This window comes from Cydia pomonella, chromosome 14 (genome assembly GCF_033807575.1).
Source record: "Cydia pomonella isolate Wapato2018A chromosome 14, ilCydPomo1, whole genome shotgun sequence".
Lineage (NCBI taxonomy): Eukaryota > Metazoa > Arthropoda > Insecta > Lepidoptera > Tortricidae > Cydia > Cydia pomonella.
The window spans coordinates 11638351-11661064 of NC_084716.1; the positions used below are offsets into that span (position 1 = coordinate 11638351).

Genomic DNA, 22714 nt, shown 5'->3' on the forward strand with positions numbered 1-22714 from the left:
CCGTCATATTGGTACGACTGGTACATTATGATAGTGACGTACCTGTAATAAATCGGCTATCAATTGTGTTTGGCAGAGCTTGGTCTGAATGGATTTCAGTGTTTGATATAGTTTTAAAACAATGGCGCATTCGTTGTTACATAATCGGTTATTATCCCAAACAAATGCAACGATTTAAGTATATTGCTTTGTTTCTTGTCTATCGGCAAGTTGGCATTGACAAGTATACATCACTACACATTTCCGGTTCTTTGCTACTTCGATAAACACGGCCGTCTGCCGCTCCCTGCGGCCCGGCCCTTGCCTTGCCCCTCTAGTCATTGTCAAAATGGCGGACGGAGGCGTCGATATAGATTTGTACGCTGACGATATAGAATCGGATTTTAATAGACAGGTAAGCTTATTTTAGCAAACTAATTTGTTGTTTATCTTTGAAAGAGAAATGAAACTTCGGAAAAAACTAAACACCACAACGTAATGCGAATGTGCGGCATGTTTCAGGATGAGTTCGGAGGTGAGAATGTGGATCTGTACGACGACGTAATTTCTGCGCCAGCATCGAAGCCAGAAGAAGGAGATGGACCACCAAATGCCCCGCCGTCGCAGCATCCTCCGGAGGAGACCAACGGCAATGCTCCTTATCACAACGTATCAAACCACGGGCATCATGGCGGCCGCCGGGCACAGCTTTACGTCGGAAATCTCACTTGGGTTTGTACCTGAATTTATTATATCTTAGATCAGTATTGTAAATATAAGACTATGTAGAAGTGGTAATTAAATGAAAATGTTTAGATTTATACATTTTATACTGCGTCACAATTTATGAAAACTAATGTTTTTTTGTGTATTTTAGCATGTTACTAGTAATTCTAAGTGTTAATATTCATGACTTATGTCGTTACTTTCGTAAAGAAATTATTTTATATTGACGTTTCATGTTGTTAAAACACTGATGGCCATTTGGCACTGTGACAAACTTGTTACGATCCATCGTTATGTTTTAAAGCATTTCATTTGGTTACCTCTTCCAATAGTGAATGATCCTCATGGTGATGTTTTTTTCTGATGAGGGAACATTCACTGTTTAATACTTTATTATTAAGCTATTGTTTTGATGGATATACAGTAATTTTCGTGTTGGGGAAAAATACATGCAGATACATTATCTTTAACCCTGTGAAGTAGATTATCATTATACTAAATTGATTCTAACAAATATAGTGTAAATTTATACATATTTTTGTTTTAAAGGTTAATCAGAGTTCACATAGTGATATGCATGATTGCGTGTTATGGGTATTGATATAAATTTATTTGTCCTTAGTAGATGCTATTTTCATGTGGGTTAAAGTAATGCTATGTTTATAGCAAGCAGAAACAAGTTTTACATTTGAACAAAGCATTTTTGTTTTTGTGATTAAAATAACTTAATAGGGCATGAAAAAATTTTAACTTATTATTTGTAAACAATAGTAGCTATATCAAACATTGATCAGTTTTAGTTTTAAAGTACAAAACATTTTATAAAAGTGTGATTAATACTTCTGTAATAATTTAATTTAGTGTACAATATCATAGGGTAACTTGCCTTAACATTAACCAGTCTATGACATTGGCAGCCCTAGAAAGAAAAACTGAAGACTAGGTGACAAATTTTAAGGCAGGTTCCCATATGATAAAAATTGTTGCATAAAAAAAAATTACCAGTATAACTTGTTTTTGCTTTTTTACCTAAGTTCAGGAATAAGGGATGTTTTTCACTGAAATAAGGCTTAGGTATATTGTCCCTTTTAAAATTTGCTGATAAAATTTAACATCATGTCACTTGAAGCCTGATACATATTTTTTACAACTTATTGGTATTACAAGCTAAAGTATCTTTCTAAAAAAAGGAGTAGGAAAGAGGTGTTGGCTTATATTACATGCTGTAAAATAATATGCACAAGGCCCTTGGTGTTACCAAACCAGTCAGTAAACTGATGTGTAAAAAAGAGAATTGATTGTGATAGAGAGGTAAAAGTCAAGTCCCTTAGTTTGATATCCAAAACAGATGGTGCTGGCCTCCGCCATATTTTTTGAGGTCACTGAATTGTCAAACATAAACTTGACAATCAGACTTACAGCAAAATGTATGAAGCTGTACAGCTCCATCATGTTTACCTATCAAATTCGAAGCATGAAATTGTCTAAGATTTTATGCATCTTACTCAAAGTATTTTTGGTTGAAAACGTATATACTATATGTATAGTATATACATTTTTACGTCTCAATAAGACAGATTAACACATTCACTGCCAGACAAAAAACGGCGCACTACCCCAGAAACCGGTGGTCTATAGCTGCGTACAAAACAACCCACCCAGCGGGTTGTCCGGCATCTGAACAAAGTTCACGAGCGCCCACCTGGTGGGTTCCCGGCAGTGAATGTGTTAATAGTATAAGATGTTGCTTGGTAACCCCTAAGTTTGGTTTGGTAACACCCTAAGACATTCACTGCTTTACATCCCCATGCAGTGAGTGTTAAACAAATATTGTATTTGCACAAAAAGCATAGAGGTCATATGAACACTTCAATTTATCTTTTCTCTTCTTAAAAGTGAATGTCAACCTTAAAAAAATATCACTGATACTGGTTTTAAGAGCTCTAACTTTTAGAACAGAACATATAAGTTATGTGTTTTTGTGTCTGTATGGCCCCTTTAAGTGAGGAATTTATGATGTTGCCCAACATCTAGCAAATAATATACCATTAGTAAAAACTCAAGTTATTCCATTAAAAAAAACATGTACAAGACAATTTATCACTAAACATTAGCTCATTTCTCTCAGGAATGTAATATTGCTATTACCAATTTGCAACTTTGGATTTTTGTGGAACAGTTATCTATTTATATATTTTAGGAGTTATTTTCTAGATTTGGTACTAATACTATGTTCTTGCTTGTATCAAAGATTTCAATTAATCTTTGCTTGGACTTATGTGTGCAAGGATGTTCATGAACTTGTGCCAATCCTTTTATTTTTTTATTATTTTTACTTAAGCCAATAACAAATATTTATAAAAAGAGTAAACATTTCAATAAAAGCATTATTGATGCATAATTTTAAGCGAAATGAAATGCCCTGCAGTTATAGATATGCCACTCTAGAACAGCACAACTATACCTGCAGTATTTATGGCAACACACATCATTGACTATTCGTACACCTTATAATAATATCATTGCTTTGAGGTGGCAAATGGTCAGTAACTGTGTCATGACAGAATCTCTTATCGGGATGCAATATTTTTGCTTAAATTATGTCTAAAACTAGGGTTTATTAGTGGTAAACTGTGTTCTGATATACCATATAAATCTAACTTCGATGTAGTAATTGTTTGTCTATGGGTTTTTTCAAACATTTATGACTTAACTTGCCAGGTCTCATGGTTTATTAATTTTTTTGTTATATCTGTACTAAGAACGTATATAATAATTGTTAGTGTTTATAATAGATGATATACACTTTCCTTTTGCACTTGTACAATGACTAACTTTAGAAAATTTCAACTATGAGGGAACATTCGTATATAAATTGGCACTTACCTAAAGCTACCATGCACATCATTTTCAATGATATTATAGACATTTTAGAACTCATTTTTTTTTAAATATTACTGTCTTGGGCCTTATTATGACCTAATATAATTGCTAAATTGTAACAAAAAAATGTGTAAAGCAGGTAAAAAAAGATTGTCCGTGACCTAGCAGACATTTATAAATATCTACCAAATATTTACTAGTAAAAGTAATTTCTCGTCTTAAAGATTTCATTAGTAATATACCATACAAAATATTGTAGTTGCTGTATGTTTTTAAATATTTAAAACGAATTTGCTGTTAAATGACTAGTGTTTTGAAACACTTTTAATGTGAATAGAAGAGATATTTACATCTTTATTGTTGTTCCTTAATGTGGTGTATTTTTATGGTAGTTTTCTTTTAAAGGGATGTAGATGTTTTTAAGAACACCAGTTATCCTTATAGCCTAATTGTAGACTTCGTTTATTATGTAGGTATGTTCATGGTATGATTTGCCTTCATAAAACATGTGTTAGTTTTTCATATCAATTGAATAATAGTTTTTTTTTAAAGTGAGGTAATTTACAAAACGTTCAAATATTTTTATGGTATCATTTAATATCGTATCGTTTATATTAAGTTTTAAAATTGGTATCAATTTCATTCAAAATAGTAATCAATTTCATTGTTTATAGCGTCGTTTTAACTGCTAGTTCTGTCGGGCAACAAGCAAGACTTGGAGAGATAATGTATTCAATTAAAATTTTCAATACATTTTTATGTTGCTGAAAACTGATTGTGCATTCTTGCTCTAAAACTAGGATTAGACTACTATAGTAGACTTAGAATACGCAATGACGTTAAATACTTACATTAATAATATGGTCCCAACAATTCAGTCTTAATCTCAAAATAAATTTGTAAATATCTGTATAATACTGTTTTTGACACATGATAGAGTTATCAAATCGTTGTCCCTTTTAGTACGACAAATCTAAATGGTGACAGCAAGACTTTAATGTATTTGATATATGTATTTATTTATTCGGCCATGTAACAGTGTTACAATATATTTCAAAATGTTACACACAATCGGTTTAGTGACCAATCACACGTCATGTTAACTGAACCTTTCCAACTATTCCAACTTAAGTTATAAATGTCGGTATTTCTCACTAATAGATAATACATCATAATTGAATCTTGCACACTAATTTATGCAGTTGCGCCGTGTATACAAGGCTTATTACTTTAGACAATTTGTGACACAGTTTAGGCTAACTTAGAATTTAACTTGAATTTGATCAAACTGGAATACAGATATTATCTGATACTAAACATCGACATTGGATTGGTGATAGTTTTTGTCATGCTCTCGTACAATGTTTTTTTGAGAGGATGAAATAAAACTTTGGGAACCTCTTTGGTCAGATTGTGTAGAAAATATTGACTTTAATTCCATTTTGGAAGACAAACACTAATATTCTTTATTATGCACCATACAGTTAAAAATAGACAGGAAATGAAAAAAAAAAAACTTAAAAGCTAGGTAACAACAGGCAGTCTTATCGCTAGGAAGCGATCTCTATTCTGTGGTTGCTAATCTGTGGTCATGAATTTCCTGTCTTGTATTTTTTCCAGTGTTATGATGATAAACTATTTATTTTCATCCGTTAATTGGATTAGAAGTATGTTATATGTCACCAATCCAATGTATGTACATGTATGTGTGAATCCTATAATAAGTGATATAGATAATCTAGGAAACTGCTAAATTATAAATAATCTATTTTAGTATAGATACATTTGCCTGACATCCTGCTTATATTTTATAGCAAACAATATCTTGGGTGCTTTATGATTTACTACTATTTTGTGTTAATTTTTCACAAGAAATCATTTCGAATTTGCCCAAAATGTTGTTTATTTTTTATCACTAATGTTTTTCCTTATCAGGTTGTCCATCGAGGTAAGACGTTTTACTGCTTGTTTTACGTAGTTGATTGTCTTATTTTATTTATAAATTATATTTGATTATTTTTATTATGTTGTGATACTTGATAATATTTGCACTGATCTGTGTTCGTGTTCCTTTGTACCTTCGTAAGTTATGTAGGAGGGTGTGGATTCTTGAATCTTGTATATTTGATGACTGACGGACATTGTCGCGCTTGTATTTACCAAACGTTCATCTAATGTTTAATCATACAATAACTTAAAAGTATTGATATATTTTGTATTGAACTTTGTATTGTTCAACCTTTATTGGGTGCTTCGACGAATCAAAGACGCTTTAATAACCGGATGGTAAATGAGATGTTAGATTTTTCCTGACATTGTTACATAAAATAAATCCGCGAGTTAAATGTATTGTAATTTAAAATAGTTCTAGCGAATCGTATAATTCATGTTAAAAACCTGTCTTTCGGCAAACATTCTGTGATTTTTTGACAGGTTATATAATTATTTAACTTTCTCTTGTATTAGTAGTACCTAGCTACGATTAAAAAACTCGTTTTCTGTACGTACTATTTTTAATGTTGTACAAATGTATAAATTAATTATTTATTGAAAAAATTTGACGTACCTATTAATACTAATTTGTTGATATTATTATCTTAAAAGAATTGGTTAAAAATGTCTGTAATTATCATTGTTTCAAGGACTAGTTCCTTTTATAATCCTATTAAGTGGAGGATTTCCTGATTAGTCTAGTTGAGGGTTTAGCAGCTGTGAACTGCTTCATTACTAATTATATCAGTAGCCTTGGTAAACAATCTGTGATATGACAATAAAATACTGGTTACATACAAAACTGTTTCCTTTTCTCCCAGCGTGTCCTGTTGCGGATAAATTTTGGCGTCAAATTATTAGAAAACAAGGCAGATTACACCTTCTATACTAATAAAAATAGCAACGGCTTTAAAAGTTGGGTGTTATAGGTTTTTTGATTTGGGGATTGCGTTTCTGATACCCGGTATTATTCTCCATTTCCATTCGCATAAATTAGGTTAGATGTGCCAACATTCGCTATTTCAAAGGACATCACTAGCAAATAGGGAACGAAAAATTAGGTGCTTAGGCAAGATTCGTCTTACGTCTATTAATATACAATCGTGTTTGCGTAATGAGGTACGTACTAACGCATTTGTCTCTACTATATATATCATTATGCTGAGTCATCACGTACGTATTTCACATACACTGTTTTTAGGTAAAATGTTGGCTGCGTAGCTTAGTTTTGGATACAACTTTTTTCAGTGGGCAACCGACCAAGACATAGCGAACGCGGTCGCTGATGTGGGTGTGACCGATTTCCAAGATGTCAAGTTCTTCGAAAACAGATCCAATGGCCAGTCCAAGGGCTTCTGTGTCATTTCTCTGGGCTCTGAACAGTCTCTCAGGATGGTCCTGGACCGTCTGCCTAAGAAAGAAATTCATGGACAACACCCGGTTGTCACTCTGCCTACTAAACAGGTAAATAAATAATAATAAACTGATTTAGCGTGACTGATGAAGAACAAATTAAATGTAACGTGATGTATTTTTATCTGTTCGAAATTAAGACATTATTCCCATTTTGTTTCGGTGGTTATTAGGTGGGAACAAATCATTCCCATCTGTCTCCACCTCAGTCCAATGGGGCGGTGAGAGAAGACACTGGTGACAGTACATCAACTACGCTGCAACATTATTTTGTCAAAATGTATTCAGACTTCACTAGATAATATGCCATCACTGGTTTTCAACAGCAGTTCCCACTATATTACCTAAATGTCGCTTTACGAGCGGAAATGTACTTTAGGCGTGCTTCTAATATTTAATGACTCAAGATCACGTCATCGGATCCTGACCTGATGACAATAGGACCATCTGTTTTAACAAAATATTTTTTTAATCAGCCCCGCTAAGTAAATATGGGGACCATAAAGGAATTCCATTCCAACGAATTGAGAACCTCCTAACATTTGGAAGTCCTCCTTTAATTGTTAAGGATTATTTATTTATCATCACACCAGCTTGTAATGGATCTTTTTATTCTTCAAAAACATTAAAAGCTAAATCTTATCCACAAGCGTGGCAAATTAGATGCATATTTTAAGTTTTTTCATGTTGGCATTTGACTTTAAAATGAATATTTTGAACGAAAAATATGTAATAGCATTGTAATGTTTACAGTTAGTATTTTCCTCGCGTTGGTGTGCCGAACAATTTGGGTTTCACTCGGCGGAAGCAAAGTTTGTTTAACAGCCCTCGTGTTTCGCAACGCTCAATATTAAATTTTTAAACCACTCCCAACGCTCGTGGTTCAATTGGAATCTTTCGCATGCTCGCATTACTCGCATATGAATATTAGCACGAGCAGTTGAGGGTCCCCAGCAAGCTCGGTTCTCCATACAAACGTAGTTACTCTCTCATTTTTAAACGACTAGCTAGATTGTTCTGAAACTTTGTACTTACAATAGGATAATGTATGTCTAGTCCTGTTATTAGTTTATGTAGCTTCTGATACCAAAGTTAAACAAAATACAGCGAATTTAAATTTTTCATACAAAAGTAATAATCATATCAAATAATCATGAGTGCTGGTACTGCTGGGGCCTAGCGTACCTACTGCTTCCAAATTGGAGGTCGTGGGTTCGAATCCTGGCTCGTACCAGTTTAGTTGGAACTTGTGTACGAAATATCATTTGATATTGTATAATATATTAGGCAAAGGAATAAATATGATAAAAACCTATCCGTCACTGGAATTCTCTGGGTTGGAATGTCAGAATAGATAGCAAAATAGGTATTCACAACACACATTCTTTGAGATTATACGTGTGTGTGTATGTCCTGTGTGATGAATAAAATCCGCTATCAATGAATCAAATAAATGAAAGATTGTAAGAAGATAGGACGTCGTTGAGAAGATGGTTGTTTTTCAGGCGTTGAACCAGTTTGAGAGTCAATCTAAGACGAGGTCCACTCCACCCGGGCCCAATAACCCCGGCATGCGCGGGCCTCCCCATCCAGGCGGTCCGCCCGGACCCCATCCAGGAGGTAACGATCTACTTTTCGATATAGAAGAGCGAATATTCAAGCGTTACTATCGTCCTACGATTACTATCGCAATGGAAGAACAAGTCGCGGTATATTTCATAAAACTTACTTTGATTTCCTTTCCACTGAGGTACTCACACGGATACTCATATCCGTGACCAATAGTATCGGTTACAACCAATACTATTACTGGATTAAAAGTATTACAATACTTTTAATCCAGCGGAGAAGAGAACCGATGTTATTAGTTGATTGCCGCGCGTCTCCTCTCATCTCCGCCTTAGCTTGAATATGGGGTATACATTTTCATCAAAGATAACTGAGCAACATTTTTGCAATAACTTGCTGCGGCGACAATCACGTAGGAAAACATTGCAAATGTAAACGCCGATTATTTACCCATAAACATTTATCTAGAAGCTTAAAAGCAGCTTTTCTCACACTACGGGTCGCGAGTGAATATTTAGTGGGCCCTGAAACTACCGTAGAATTCGAGCGTGACCGATATTTTATGACCCCTTTTTAGGACGGCCAACATTGACATATATCTATGGACGAGCCTTACGGGCAATAAGAAGGGGCCAGTACAGAGGTGTCACCCACACGAATTCGAGCCAATCTTAGGGCCCGTAAGGCCCGTCCTTAGATATATATGTCAATGACGGCCAAGAAGTGGGTCCCGAATATGGCAGTTTTTATTAGGTGGGTCTGAGCCCAGTCAACTTTGGGAACCACGGCCTTAAAGCTCCAGGCTTTTGTGTCCTAAGGTAAAATTCACGTCGGTCAAGGACCAGACGAAAAAGCATGAATCGTGCGTCGAAAGTGTCGGGTACATATTTGCGAATACACTGACGCCCTTTGATTTAGGAATTGGCAGTTTTCAAACACTATTGGTAGAAGAATGCTGTAACAAAAACGAAGTTTTAGTTTTTAATCTCCGTAGAATAGGTAATCACGGGTAGGTAGGTAGCTGTCACGCGTAATTTTAATCAGTTTCTAAACGTGCCATTCATGTGCAGAGTTTAAACCGAACCTAACCATCTAGATTTCTTCGGCCCCGGCCCCAACGGCCCCGGTCCCAACGGGCCTCGCATGATGATGCCGGGTGGCGGCGGCGGCCACCACCAGATGCGCGGGCCCCCGCCTGGGCCTCCCCACCACATGCAACACCAAGGCCCTCCCCCGCACCATATGCAGCATCAAGGCCCGCCGCCGCATCAGGGGCCGCCGCCACATCGCCCACCAATGCAAGTAAGTCAGAACACCCTCGGCCCTGCCGAGATGACGATCGCCAATCGAAGAGTAAAAACATATGCAACGAAAAGTGACGTGATCATTTCTCTGCATTATTTAACTTTCGTTTCGCGTTTTCTATGAACGATTGTCTTGTGGCTAGACCATGTCACCTGTTCAGTGGCATCCGCGTACCGAAAATCTATCGGGCCTCTGCTCAGATAAGCTTCGAGAGCCGCAGGTTGATGAACTTAAATACCGCATGATTTAGTATCGGCGTGATTATCAAACACTGAACAGCACTAGTCTTTTGTGCTTATCGAGCCAATAATCAGAGAGTTACAGTACCGGCGAATAATATCACCTCCATGTTTATACGGTAGAACTTTTTTTTATTTTGTACATGATTTCCACCTCACTACTTTAGGTAGTCTAGTAGTAATCCTTTGTGCGAGCGATGAGATAAATTGGTGTCATGTAGTGGTTTTTTCATAGAGGTTTTTTTAAACATAAGTATATCAACTTGGTTTTTTTTATTTATGTTTTTTAGTTATATTGAGTCTCATACTGTAATTCACAGTATTTCTTTGCAGTACTCATCATATATTTTATATAAAATGACTAGTAAAATGTGCAATTTATTATCAAAGGATATTATTGGCCGGTACTGTAGGTCCCCCTTATGTGTTTTTTGAAACAGGTATGTGGGACCAATAAATGTCTACTGGCACGATTTGTCCGCCAGATCTTTGAACACTCGGATAAGTTTTGAACTAACTTTGTCCATCGCACTTATGTAGACATGGCTCATTAGGCGCGTCCACACGCCTGAGCGCGCCGCCTCGGCCGAAGCACGTCTACATTGGTCGTTTCGTGTGTGAGGAAACTGCCTCGCGCGTAAGCTCGCTCTGTGTGGACCCGCCTAATGCGATAGTTTCCGTCCAGGCTTTAGTTTTCGTCGACTTGACGGAGTAGAAAATAATATATTTCATTTTTAATTCGCTACTTAAGTAATATTATTTTTTATTTAGATAATGTATTGTTTATACATGAAGGGCTGCAATAAGTCCAAATTTGTGTGGCAAGGTAGGTTTATATTCAAATTTCGTCAAGTGGACGAAAACTAAAGCTGGAAGGAACCTAGCGCAATGACCCTAGCTACCATAGAACAAGCGATGTTTATTTTATTTTGTTTTGGAGGACTTTGGGTTACTTAGCTTTTAAAATCGATGGATGCCTCCAATGCACATATGTTAATCAATAATTTTAGACCTATTTAATGACCTTAGTAAAAATGTTTGACTGGCCCTCTATGGTCAGCAGGCTATCCTCTAGTCTCTACTAACCCAGTTTTTTTCTATTCATTCGAATTTTCTAACAAAAATATGTATCGCCTTTTAAAACTATATTCATGGGCCTTAATAGAATGTTACAAAACCAGCAGGGTCCGCCGCCTCACCACATGCAGCACGACGGACAGGGACCGCCGCACAGGCCCCCAATGCAGGTGTGTGAGTGTGATTGTACTGTCAGAACAGAAATGCCTGACATATTCCTGTAATATTAAGTAAAGTAAGCCTGGTGAAACAAGGGTTTGAAAGAATCAAATTTCCCTTGAGTTTACTTTTGGAAAAGCTAGGTCAACATAATAGGGAAATGCAATGTTTTCATTTAATGCCTTAATTAAGAATGGTTACATACAAACAAGTGTGAGATTTTACCAAGCAGACAGAAAATTATGCAAAATGCATTTTAGTCGCGGAAGATACTTTAACAAGACACGGCAGTCCCTGTCCTCAGAATATGCATGCTCTTGCGATTATCTGCAAAACAAATTCATATATAAAATCACCGCTGTGTCTCGAATAAAGTGACAGTTCATGAGTTCAATAAGCATTCTAGTGACATGCTGCAATTTGTCGTCGCCAGACAAAATGCATAAGGCTTATAACTTCTTGCGGTTTCAGTCTCTCGAGTGCGGGCGCTTATGAAGCATGCTGTCAAGAAATTAATCGCAGTGCGTTCTAAGGCTAATTGGACACAGATTTTTTTTCCTGGTTCATCTCGTATAATTTGGTCGTTTGAACAGTTCCAAGGGCCACCGCAGATGCGCCCTGGTGGGCCGCGGCCGGGCCCGGGCCCCGAGTGGGGGCCGCGCGGGCCGCCGCACCACATGCAGCCGCAGCCGCCGCAGCAGTACGGGCCCCCGCAGCACCAGATGCCGCATCAGATGCCGCCCCCGCACCAGGTAAGAACAGTTCCAAGGGCCGCGGTTGAAAAGTATTGATGGTAGAGTAAAAACAAGTATGACTAATTTTGGAGGAAATTTTATGAAAAACTTTTATTAGAAGTAATCATAATGCTGTTGGCACAGATATTTAAAGTCAGAAAAAAGGTACTCAAACCCCCCTACACCCTCAGCACACCGGGAAGTCCTCGAGGGTCCTCGCTCTTAGAGAGGATAGTATATGTTTATGTTCATCTGTACACCACGAGGTATAATTATACCAATTTACAAAACTACACGAATTTATTTGGCTTCATTTAACGAAAATTGTGTTTCTTACAAAGGTTTGTCGCTTTTTATTTTTCTCCTTTAGTATGATAGTAGGATATAAATAATGTTTGTGTTCGTAGCCGGGCCCGGGCGGCATGCCGCCGCACCACCCGATGGGGCACGGGCCGGGCGGGCCGGGCCCGCGGGCGCCGCTGCCGCAGCACCCAGGTATGAACGGTTACCCAGGTACGCACACACTCCACTACTTGGCATGCTCACCCCGGCCGTGGCTAACACTAGCACGCTCTGAAGGTTCACGGGTATGCACTTACACGCACATCAATTAACACATATTTTTGTCTTGAAAACACTCCACTGAGCTTACAGGAATAGTTGTCGAGGTAAAAAAAATAAAGTTTTTGTAAGCTAAATTTTTACAGGCTTTGATGTGAGAATACGATATTTTCACATGGCAATGTGATGCTGATGAACGTCACGTTTTGATAATAATTACTAATTATCAGCGAGATATTACACGTAGACACTTCCATACTTTGGCACTGCCACGTCTGTGGAGACGTAAGCTTGATCCGAGTCTAATACCTAATGCATTTATTTTAAAACAGAAGTATTTTGAGTCAATTAATACCGAACAATTTAATTGGCAACATTTATTAAAATTGTACACTGAAGTTAAAATAACAGCCATAGTATGTCGGATTCGAGTCTTTAGCCATAATGTAAAATTTCGCCCAAAGAGATAGTTTTGTTCAACTTTAACTTACTCATATTATATTAATATATATGTGTTTCTAAAGTAATAATTATAGTTAAGAACATAACGTTCACGTATTAATACAGTATTCACCAACTAACCCACAGATCAACTAAACGCACGCATTACTAACAATTACTCATATGATATATATTAAAGTATATCGGGTGTTGCCTATAACAGGAGCAATAAATCTCCTGTACTCCTCAAACTGACCAACATTTGTTCAGCTACTTTTAAAAATTGCTTGTTTTGATTTTTATTACACTTAAAGTTTATTCTGAATTTCTGAGTTTGTATGAAAAATAAGAAATCTAAAGACTTCATAATTTTTTAAAGTTATTGAATAAAAGTGTTTTCGTTTGAAGAGTACAATATGTGTTTAAATTATTTGCTCTTGTTACAAGAAACACCCGGTATAGTTTATTAACGAATGTACTTACTTAATGTAATTAATTATTCGGTCATTTAGGTAAATAAGGCTTACATATCTATATTCGAGTTATTAAAGTAATGTCAGTAAATGTAATACAAGACCATAGACAACGAAAATTTATATAAGTACCTAATATGTTGCGGTTTAAAAGACGCGCATAATTTTATAATTTGATTGGCCTTTTAATTGAAATACCTAAGTCTTTAGCACACCATATTTTGCAGGGGTCTTAGGACACAGCTTTTTATAAAGTTACCACTTTTCTGAGGCAGTTGGTAAGAAGTTGACCGGTTGAAGCTCTGCGTGCGACTGATTTGTATTACATATGTTGAGGAGGTAACAAAAATATTGAAACTAGATTTGATACCACAACTGTCTTCTAGAATACCACCGCGTAACTTCTTTACTAACTGCCTGAGCCAAGTCAAAAGTTCATTGTCGTGTAAAATATAAGATAAATTCGTGCACCGTATCGTCCGTATAATGTGCGGTAATTCTAGTTGTCCAAATTTGACGTCAGTTCAGTTACCACAAAGGCCTCTTCTTCAGTTTTTAAACTCAGGGGCACGATTCTTAACTAGACTTTATCGGATCTTAACCAATAAATATTTGGTTAAGTAGTAGACCAATAGTAGAGATACAAGAATAGATCATAGTATTCGGGCGGTTAAGTGTAAGGCATGAGTGGACGCTCGAGTTATGCGTGCAGCGTGCATGTTAAACAAATGCAAACGTATAGGAGCAGCTTTAGTGCACGCTGCTCAAATCACTTGTGAGTTCGACGCCATGCTGCACGCTCCGCCGAACGCTCCGCTTCGAGCGTCCATTCAGGCCTAACACTAAGGATTTGGTATTGTAGCAATAAGATACGCGGTGTAGTATAAGGTGTTCTCCGTTGCCGCAGGCGTGGGCCCGGGCGCGCCGGCGCCGCACGTGAACCCCGCGTTCTTCAACCAGCAGCCGCAGCCCGCGCCCGGCCCGCAGCCGCCGCCGCAGCAGCAGCCCCCAGGTACTCACACCCTTTGTCTGTATCGTAACGATCCTGACCGGGTTATTCCCACTCCACCACCAAGTTGTTACCAGTATTGACGTTAACCAAATTTTGGTGGTAACTACTGGGAATAAAAATCCCAGTAGTTACCACTGGTAATAACTTGGTGGTAACTAGTGGGAATAACCCTCCTGACCGAATTTTTAATCGTTTTTTAAATTTTTTCGAGAATGATTTTTGTGTTCTATACAGCACAACCGCCGTTTGAATAATCGACTTTTGACAACCACACAGATTTTTTTTCCATTTTTACATTCAAATTTTATACTGACTGGATAGTATATAAATTCGTGTAGATTGACATAGCATAATTTATACTGTTATTTATTATTATGAAATCAAATCAAATATGAAAGATTGAATATTTATATAGTCACCGTGTTGATTTCTGATTATGATGCGATTTGTTTACTAATCGATTAAGTCAACAAGTACAGAATATTTACCCACCAATACAGTAGGTACTAATGAAATAGCGATGTAACGAATGTAACGATATCGATATATCTCTTGTGTTAAATCGACTCGTTGAAAAGTTAAAATAATCGAATAGTTTTTTTCAATTCATATTTCTATTTCAAGCTCACGAATGCACCGTGTAATCCACAGAAAGAAATTACAAAAAATGCAATTATTTGCGTTATCTCTAATGGTTTTTCCTGAATTGATGAGTTTTTCAGTAATTGTATTGTTAATAGTGAAGGGGATCCCATAATGAGTTAGTAACACCATGTAACTACCGCGCAGGTCCCGGCGCGCCGTACGGGCACGGGCACGGGCCGCACGCGCCGCCGCCCGCGCAGGGCCCGCCGCCCGGCGCGCGCCCGCAGCCCTACGGCCGACCACCGCAGGTATGCCACTAAATCTCGCCTCGGTAGCTCTCGGTCTTAACTCCATGTTCAAGGCCCTATATCTACTAGTTGCCACTTAACTAGGAAACAAAATGGTTACTATTGTCAAACGTCGTGTTAACAGTTGGCATGTGGAAGGATCATAGATTGCTGATTAGTTCGAAGAGAAGAACGGCAACAAGTTTAATTTTGTTATTACAGAGATAATAGTGTTTAGGACACTATCCATATAGAATAGAGCCAACTAATTATGTTCTTACAGAACGTCTACGAAAAAAAAACAGTGTTGGCATTTACGATTACACATCTTGTAGTTTATAATTAGATTTGCCACGTGGCCTTGTTCGAGTCGAATGAGATGATATATATACAACCCGTACAGAGCTACCCCGTGAGCGCGGAGCCGGCGCGCGCGCCGCACCACGCGGCGCCGCTGGCCGCGCACGCGCCGCACCACGCGCCGCTGGCGCCCGCCATCAGCGAGGCCGAGTTCGAGGAGGTCATGTCGCGCAACCGCACCGTCTCCTCCAGCGCCATCGCGCGCGCCGTGTCCGACGCCGCCGCCGGCGAGTACGCCTCCGCCATCGAGACGCTCGTCACCGCCATCTCGCTCATCAAGCAGAGCAAGGTCAGTTGTCTGTTGTGTCCGCTTACTATGTTATCGGAACGGCAGATTATACTTCATCACTTGAAAAATAAGTCAAAGCATAAATGTAACATTATAAATCATATACAATCTTTTACATTCTTTTGCTTTCATAAGTAACATAAACAATTTTTCAATGTTTTTTTTTTAAATAATTTTTAAATAAAAGACACGTAAAGATTGTTTATCTCTTTTGTAATTAAAAAAAAACTATAGGTTTTGGAACAGAAGCGTATTGTGTAACGCGTAGCAATTTCCTTCATTATTATTTTTTTCGAGAACAATCTGAACTTTGCCTTTTTCCAAAAAGGAAGGCAATGCTGATTAAAACTAAGGAAGCATTAATTTCCATTAATTAAAAGTACGGATAAAAGGGTTGACCTGACGGTAACTCTACAGCTAAAAGTCCTCGGTTGCACAGTGGGTTGTGTATTCTGTAGAAACGTGGTTATTTTCGAGTCGAAATATATTTACGTAAAACTGCGAAACAAGCAAAAAATGTAGGTAGGCGCGGTTCCCTAATTTATTCCGTCCCTATTCCCTCAATGTCACGGCATACATATTTTGGTATAATACCTCTACTTTGATTAAAGTGTCAACTTGTAATATATGTGCACAGGTGGCCCACGACGACCGCTGCAAGATCCTCATCTCCTCCCTGCAAGACACGCTGCACGGCGTGGAAACCAAGTCGTACAGCAGCACGGAGCGGCGCCGCTCCCGCTCCCGCGAGCGCGAGGCGCGCGCGCACCACCGCGCGCCGCGCCGCCGCGAGCGCTCCGCCTCCCGCTACCGCGACCGCTCCCGCGACCGCGAGGACCGCGACAGGTACGCTGGCCCCGGCGCGACTGCCTGACGCCGAAGGCCCCTTTACATCTTACTCATTTATCGGCCCCAACCAACATACTATATAGTATTCGTGTAAACTACACTTATAATATGACAAGCAATAATGTCCACGGTATGATTTTTGGATCAAAATTTGGACTATGTAATGAGCATTTTGACTTGTTATACATAAATCTCGCGGTTACATTTATTTATTATGATATAAGCACACTCCACTTAACTCCGTTTCTATACACCAGATCTTAAAATGACAGTTTGAATACCCAATCCACTCCCCAATTTAACTGATTTTTCCCCAGTCGAATTGTCATTTCAATGTATGGAATATCATAAGAGAGTAAAATTTATTTGCCTAGATTTATGTGTAGTTTAAAAGATAGAGAAGCCGTTCTGCTTGCGACCATTGCATCCATCATGACATCGGATCCACCCGAGCACGCAACACATCTTTGTTAGCAATCCATTACAGTAGAGTAGTGATTTTTGTAATGATACATAATCACTTGATTACAGGTATAGGGAAAGGTCGAGGGAGCGTGATCGCGACCGTGATGCGTAAGTGTTTCACCCTCCGCCCTACCTTACCTGAGAGATTCAGTGGGTTTTAGTTTGTCTTGTGCAATTTTACGTGCTTTCATTTTCTGGGTTCCGTTTGCTTGTTTCATGCGTACATCTATAAATTTAGGTACATTCACCAGCATAAATATATGACTGTGGGCAGCCGTGCAAAAATATCTGATCTTCCATTGGAGCTATAAATATATGACGAAAAAACCTTCGTAAAAATATGTGATGCTTTGTGGCCGGCAAAAACAATTACTCTGTATCCGCATAAATATCGAATCGGGTCGCTTAAAAATATTTGATTACTCATAAAAATCAAAATTATGTGATTACTCTCACCTGGCATAAATATCAATCTACTGTGAAAGAAAATACATCCGATGGTAGTTGGACCGCTTATATATCTGACACGTTGGAAAATCAAAAACGAACCGTACCTGTTTGGTATTGAGTAGTAAATTGTATAAAGTGATTTGACAATTCACGAAAACAGTGCAAACTTGTCATTGTATGTCTGTCTCACATTTTATTCTATCAATTTGGCGGAATAAAATGGTTATTTTTTTATGTCTACGTTTCGAGCTAGATAAAATAATCATTCCTTAATCGTTTTATTCCCACTAGTAGGACAGCTGCCCCACAACTGCATTCAATAAAACACGGCAGATATTCAATAATTGTATTCTCACTTTCTTACTTATAAAACATTTAAAATAAATTCTCTTGAACTTAAACCTATATGCTCTGTCTTAATAAAATAAGTGAAATTAACCCTAATATCGAGTATAGCCACCCTCGGCATTTCTTACGTCATTCAACCTGTCTCGCATGGACATCACCATGTTGTAACAATGATCCAAACCCCGCTGGGATTCCCAAATGTCAAAGCAGTGCCGAGTTAATGTTGCCTTCGTTCTAGCTTGTGTAGAATCCCAGTGCTGTGTCATTATGCCCCACAAATTTTCAATGACATTTAGGTCTGGACTTTTAGGTGGGAAGTCTAATAACGCAATTTTTTCTTGTTCGTATATCCAATGGCGAACAATGCGGCTGTTGTGAAAAGAGTTGTCCTGGATCACGTGTACAGGATTGACGTCTGAATAAGTAATATGCAAAGAAGGCAATAGCACATCGTTGAGGATTTCAATATAATCTCTGCTGTTTAGGCGACCAGTCACTTGGCACAGTTCTCCCGGCCCTGCAGACGACATCCATCCCCAAACTCCGCATGAAATACGACCTGATCTTCTATTTTCCATTACGTTTAATTCGTTATAACGGGTATTATTTAGTCTCCACAATGACACTCGACCATCCATGCTTGACTGAAACACTTTTTCATCTAAAAACGCGACGTTTCTAAAATCAAAGTTTTAAATATTGATTCGCAAAATCGAGTCGGAGGTCCTTATGTCTTCTTTGTAGCACTGGTTTTCGAGCAGGGACTCGATTTCTTAAGCCAGCCGCTTTCAATCTTCGACGAACACTGTCGCGAGATGTACCATAGTCATTTGCGACTTCGAGCGTTGAAGTTATAGGATTTTCTTGATATAAGCGAACAATATTTTGAACTTGAATGGCTGTAGTTTTACGGGGACGACCTATACTTTTATGGTGGTTGACAATTGACATTACCTTCTGCTTCCCATCGTGTTATCCATAATTTCACGGTATTTCTCTAAAAAAATCGAATATTAGCTATTTATTATTAAGTAACTGTAACGTATTCATGAAGTAGGTACTACGTAATTGACAAAAAAACTACGAGTAACTTACAGAAACTCCCAATACATCCATGTTTTCATTAATGGGTTTATTTTACTCGTGCATTGCAACAATTCTGTTTCAAATGGTCATCGACTCGATAAGTCGCCATGATATTGAGTTCTGTAACTGTTAAGATTATCCCTGCAAAATGATAATGATGTCGATTTTTTGTAATGTGACATATTAAAGTTGAGAGTTGTAAGAAGGAGGTTTATTACACATCTCATACAACATATCCTTATAAGTCTTCTGATATCAGATTTTTAATTATGTCACAATTATTTAATATTGCAAATGAAAAATGTGAGACGGACATATGCAATGACAAGTCTGCACTTTTTTCGTGAATTCTCAAATCACTTCATACAATTTACGGCTCTATGCTAGCCAGGTATGGTTCATTTTTAATTTGATATATAGGCGGTCCAACTACCATCGGATATATTTGCTGTCACAGTAGATAGATATTTATGCCAGGTGAGAGTAATCACATAATTTTGATTTTCATGAGTAATCAAATATTTATAAGCGGCCCGATTCGATATTTATGCGGATACAGAGTAATTATGTTTTTGCCGGCCACAAAGCATCTCATATGTTTACGAAGGTTGTTTCGTCATATATTTATAACGTTCAGATATTTTTGCACGGCTGCCCACAGTCATATATTTATGCTGGTGTCTGTATCATACGGGCTTATGTCTGTCTGTAGTAAGTGACTACAAAACAAACAAATGTCAGTTTTGTACATATGTTAATAAAATGAGTATATATTAGCGGCAATTCATTTCGTGGTTTGGCAAATCCTGGTAACAAACCACGAAATGTATTGAAAGCATAAGACGTCTAATGGAAGCATAAGAAGTGATGTCTCGAAATAGGAACACTTACTTGCAAAGCCGCGACTAGGCAGAGCATTTGTTACTCGCAGTTTACTAGAAACAAGCATTAAGGCGAGGTGCTTGAAAACAGGCCACAAGACATAAGTATGTTGTTGTTAGTAGTTGTGCGTGATGTGTAATTGTTTGTTGTTGTAGGTACTACAGGGATTATCGGGAACGCGAGCGTGACCGCTCCCGTTCTCGCGACCGCGAACGCGCTGACCATTACAACCGTGGACACAGCCGAGAAGAAAGGTATGTGAAATGTTCTATCTTGGTATAAAATGTATTAGTTAGCATACGCTAAAAATAAAAAAATATAAGGCTTTGCGGCATAAAAATCTTGTGACTACTTTTTAAATCGTCGTTAAGGCACCCGAAATTTTGTCACCGCGAGGCAAACCCAGGCATAACCAAGGCATATAGGCATATTTATGAGGTGTAAATTAAAGTGATAACTTGATACGAAATCAACTCAAGACCATGGAGGCAATATTGCATCAGTAGAAAAGGTACCTCTAAAGCCCTATATCGTACACGATATCGTATATCGAACGCGATTTCATACAAAATATTCCCTTTGGCCAACCCTCTTCCAAGCTCATCTGGGGTCGGGTCTGTTTGTACATTTACGCGATTTCATACAAAAGGATAAGCCAAAAACCCCTGTAACGTAGAAGTTTGTTTTATGTTACCTTCAATCAAACGATCGTTGGTCCTTTCCTATTTTACTGTCCCACTTTAAATGAATGAAACATTTTCAGTACTAAAAAGAGCTCGTCCCTCAGGCCACGCAAGTCGCCCGTGGAGGCGGTGGCGGAGGGCGGCGCGGGCGACGCGCCGAGCAGCAAGCGCAGCGGCGGCGCGGCGCCCTACTACGACGAGCGCTACCGCGAGCGCCGCGAGCGCGACCCGCCGCCCGCCGAGCGCGACCGCGAGCGCGACCACCGCCGCGACGCCCGCCACTAGGCCCGACTGATCACGCCCGATCAAGACGAGATTAGCGCGCTTGCGAGTATCGAGCTCTAGTGCATTAGGGAGATCGTTCCAGTCGCCTCACTTTCCTAGTCTATTGACGAATTGGCTGTAGTTTTTTTTCTGCCTTTTTTAAAACATTGTCCACGAAAGCTATTAGGAAAAAGTGCTCAGATTATGAGCCAGATTCACATGAATTACTTTGTGAACGTAAAATTATTGCGCTTAGTTGTGATGCGCGGCGCTTGTCCTGTCTGAACTTGGCTCGTCTTAATCAATTGCTAATGACGGACGCTTTCTCTTGTCTTTATCGTGTTATAATCGTGACTGTGGCATTGACAATGTCTTGACGTTGCCTCTTGTTGACGTAAACAAATATCACAGATCGGAAGTGAGGTCGTATCTGTCGTAAGTAAAAAAAAGTGGATGGTATTCCACCTGTCCAATTTATTTGTCCGATGTGCATTGCGTCTCACTCTCTCATTAAGCAAAATGTGAGATTCAATTACTCATTGGACAGGTGGAATACCATCCTAAGATACGTTTGCAGCAGTTGAAAACCTGCTGCATTATGAACATCGACTTGCAACTACTGTTTACATAATACCCAGAACTCTATAAATGTTCAATGTAAGACATGTTTCATTTTATATACGGATCAAGTTTGATATATGTTAAATATTATTATGTTTAAGTACAGTTTTTTCCATGTCCTGCTGTGTTTTGTATTTCTAGTGAACTTGTTTATTTCGCTACACCAAAAATCAATGCATTAACTATGATCGGATTACTAAGTTAGTCTTACTGTGACATGTCGAACATTGAACAATAACAACGTAGAGATTCAAGTTGCAAATCGCAAAAAGTGAAAGAGTTGTCCGTCGTGTTCGTAAATATTTGTATATTGACTAAATAAATTATGTAGCCACAATATGTCGTATAAAAAAACGCTGTTTTACCATCTTCGTCGCTAGAATGACCACTGTAATAACCCCTATATTAAATTTACTTTTGTATTGGAACAACATTCCATAATTGGACTCCTGGGGTTTAGGATTATTGTAACTACGTGAGAATTCACCGTTAAAGAGCTGAATCTATTTTCTTATTGCACATATGTGAATTTATTGTAATTTTGCAATAGGGAAATCGATTGATACCTCACTAGGTTTTAGTCATAGATTTTAAGATTTCTTTGTATGGACTGCTCCATACATAATAGTTATATGACACTGATGATCTTAGGATTTACTTTACATAAATGAACATAAATAAAATTGATGTTTTAATATTCATAACTGTGTTTTAAATTACACCATTTCTGGAACCTCATATACCATTGTGGAATTTTTGGTCAATGTAAGGATTGTAAGGCATCACTTTAGGCTAAAACGAAGTTAGGAAAATTGTGGTTATTCGGAATTATAATTAACGCCATGAACATAAAATTGACAACATCAGGAGTATCAGCACTGGCAACATGGTTTCATGTTTATCGCTTGTCACTATGCCCGTCACTTTCGCACTCACTTGTTAGAACGTGTCAGGCATGGTGACAAATGATAAAGAGCTGACC

At 38.2% G+C, this 22714-nt stretch overlaps 1 protein-coding gene across 9 annotated transcripts; it reads left to right on the forward strand.

The window, feature by feature from the left end:
- Positions 1-239: 239 nt before the first annotated feature.
- Positions 240-22436, forward strand: LOC133524965 (cleavage and polyadenylation specificity factor subunit 6). Of its 9 annotated transcripts, none has more exons than XM_061861132.1 (15): positions 240-394; positions 502-711; positions 6829-7044; positions 8499-8613; positions 9659-9864; positions 11288-11353; positions 11936-12094; positions 12484-12589; positions 14459-14563; positions 15353-15456; positions 15839-16084; positions 16722-16930; positions 17465-17506; positions 20320-20418; positions 20928-22436. In XM_061861132.1, the coding sequence occupies exons 1-15, from the start codon at positions 329-331 to the stop codon at positions 21130-21132; spliced, it is 2154 nt and encodes a 717-aa protein (XP_061717116.1). In that variant the 5' UTR covers positions 240-328; the 3' UTR covers positions 21133-22436. The 9 variants fall into 9 exon arrangements, with proteins under 9 accessions (XP_061717116.1, XP_061717119.1, XP_061717118.1 ...); XM_061861135.1 differs by having other exon boundaries at positions 20952-22436; XM_061861134.1 differs by having other exon boundaries at positions 12484-12571.
- The last annotated feature ends 278 nt before the right edge of the window (positions 22437-22714 follow it).

Coding starts and splice junctions, on each gene's coding strand:
- LOC133524965 (XM_061861132.1), top strand. CDS start 329: ATGGCGGACGGAGGCGTCGATATAGATTTGTACGCTGACGATATAGAA. Junction 11,354..11,935: donor CGCACAGGCCCCCAATGCAG/GTGTGTGAGTGT, acceptor TCGTTTGAACAG/TTCCAAGGGCCACCGCAGAT. Junction 16,931..17,464: donor GACCGCGAGGACCGCGACAG/GTACGCTGGCCC, acceptor ACTTGATTACAG/GTATAGGGAAAGGTCGAGGG.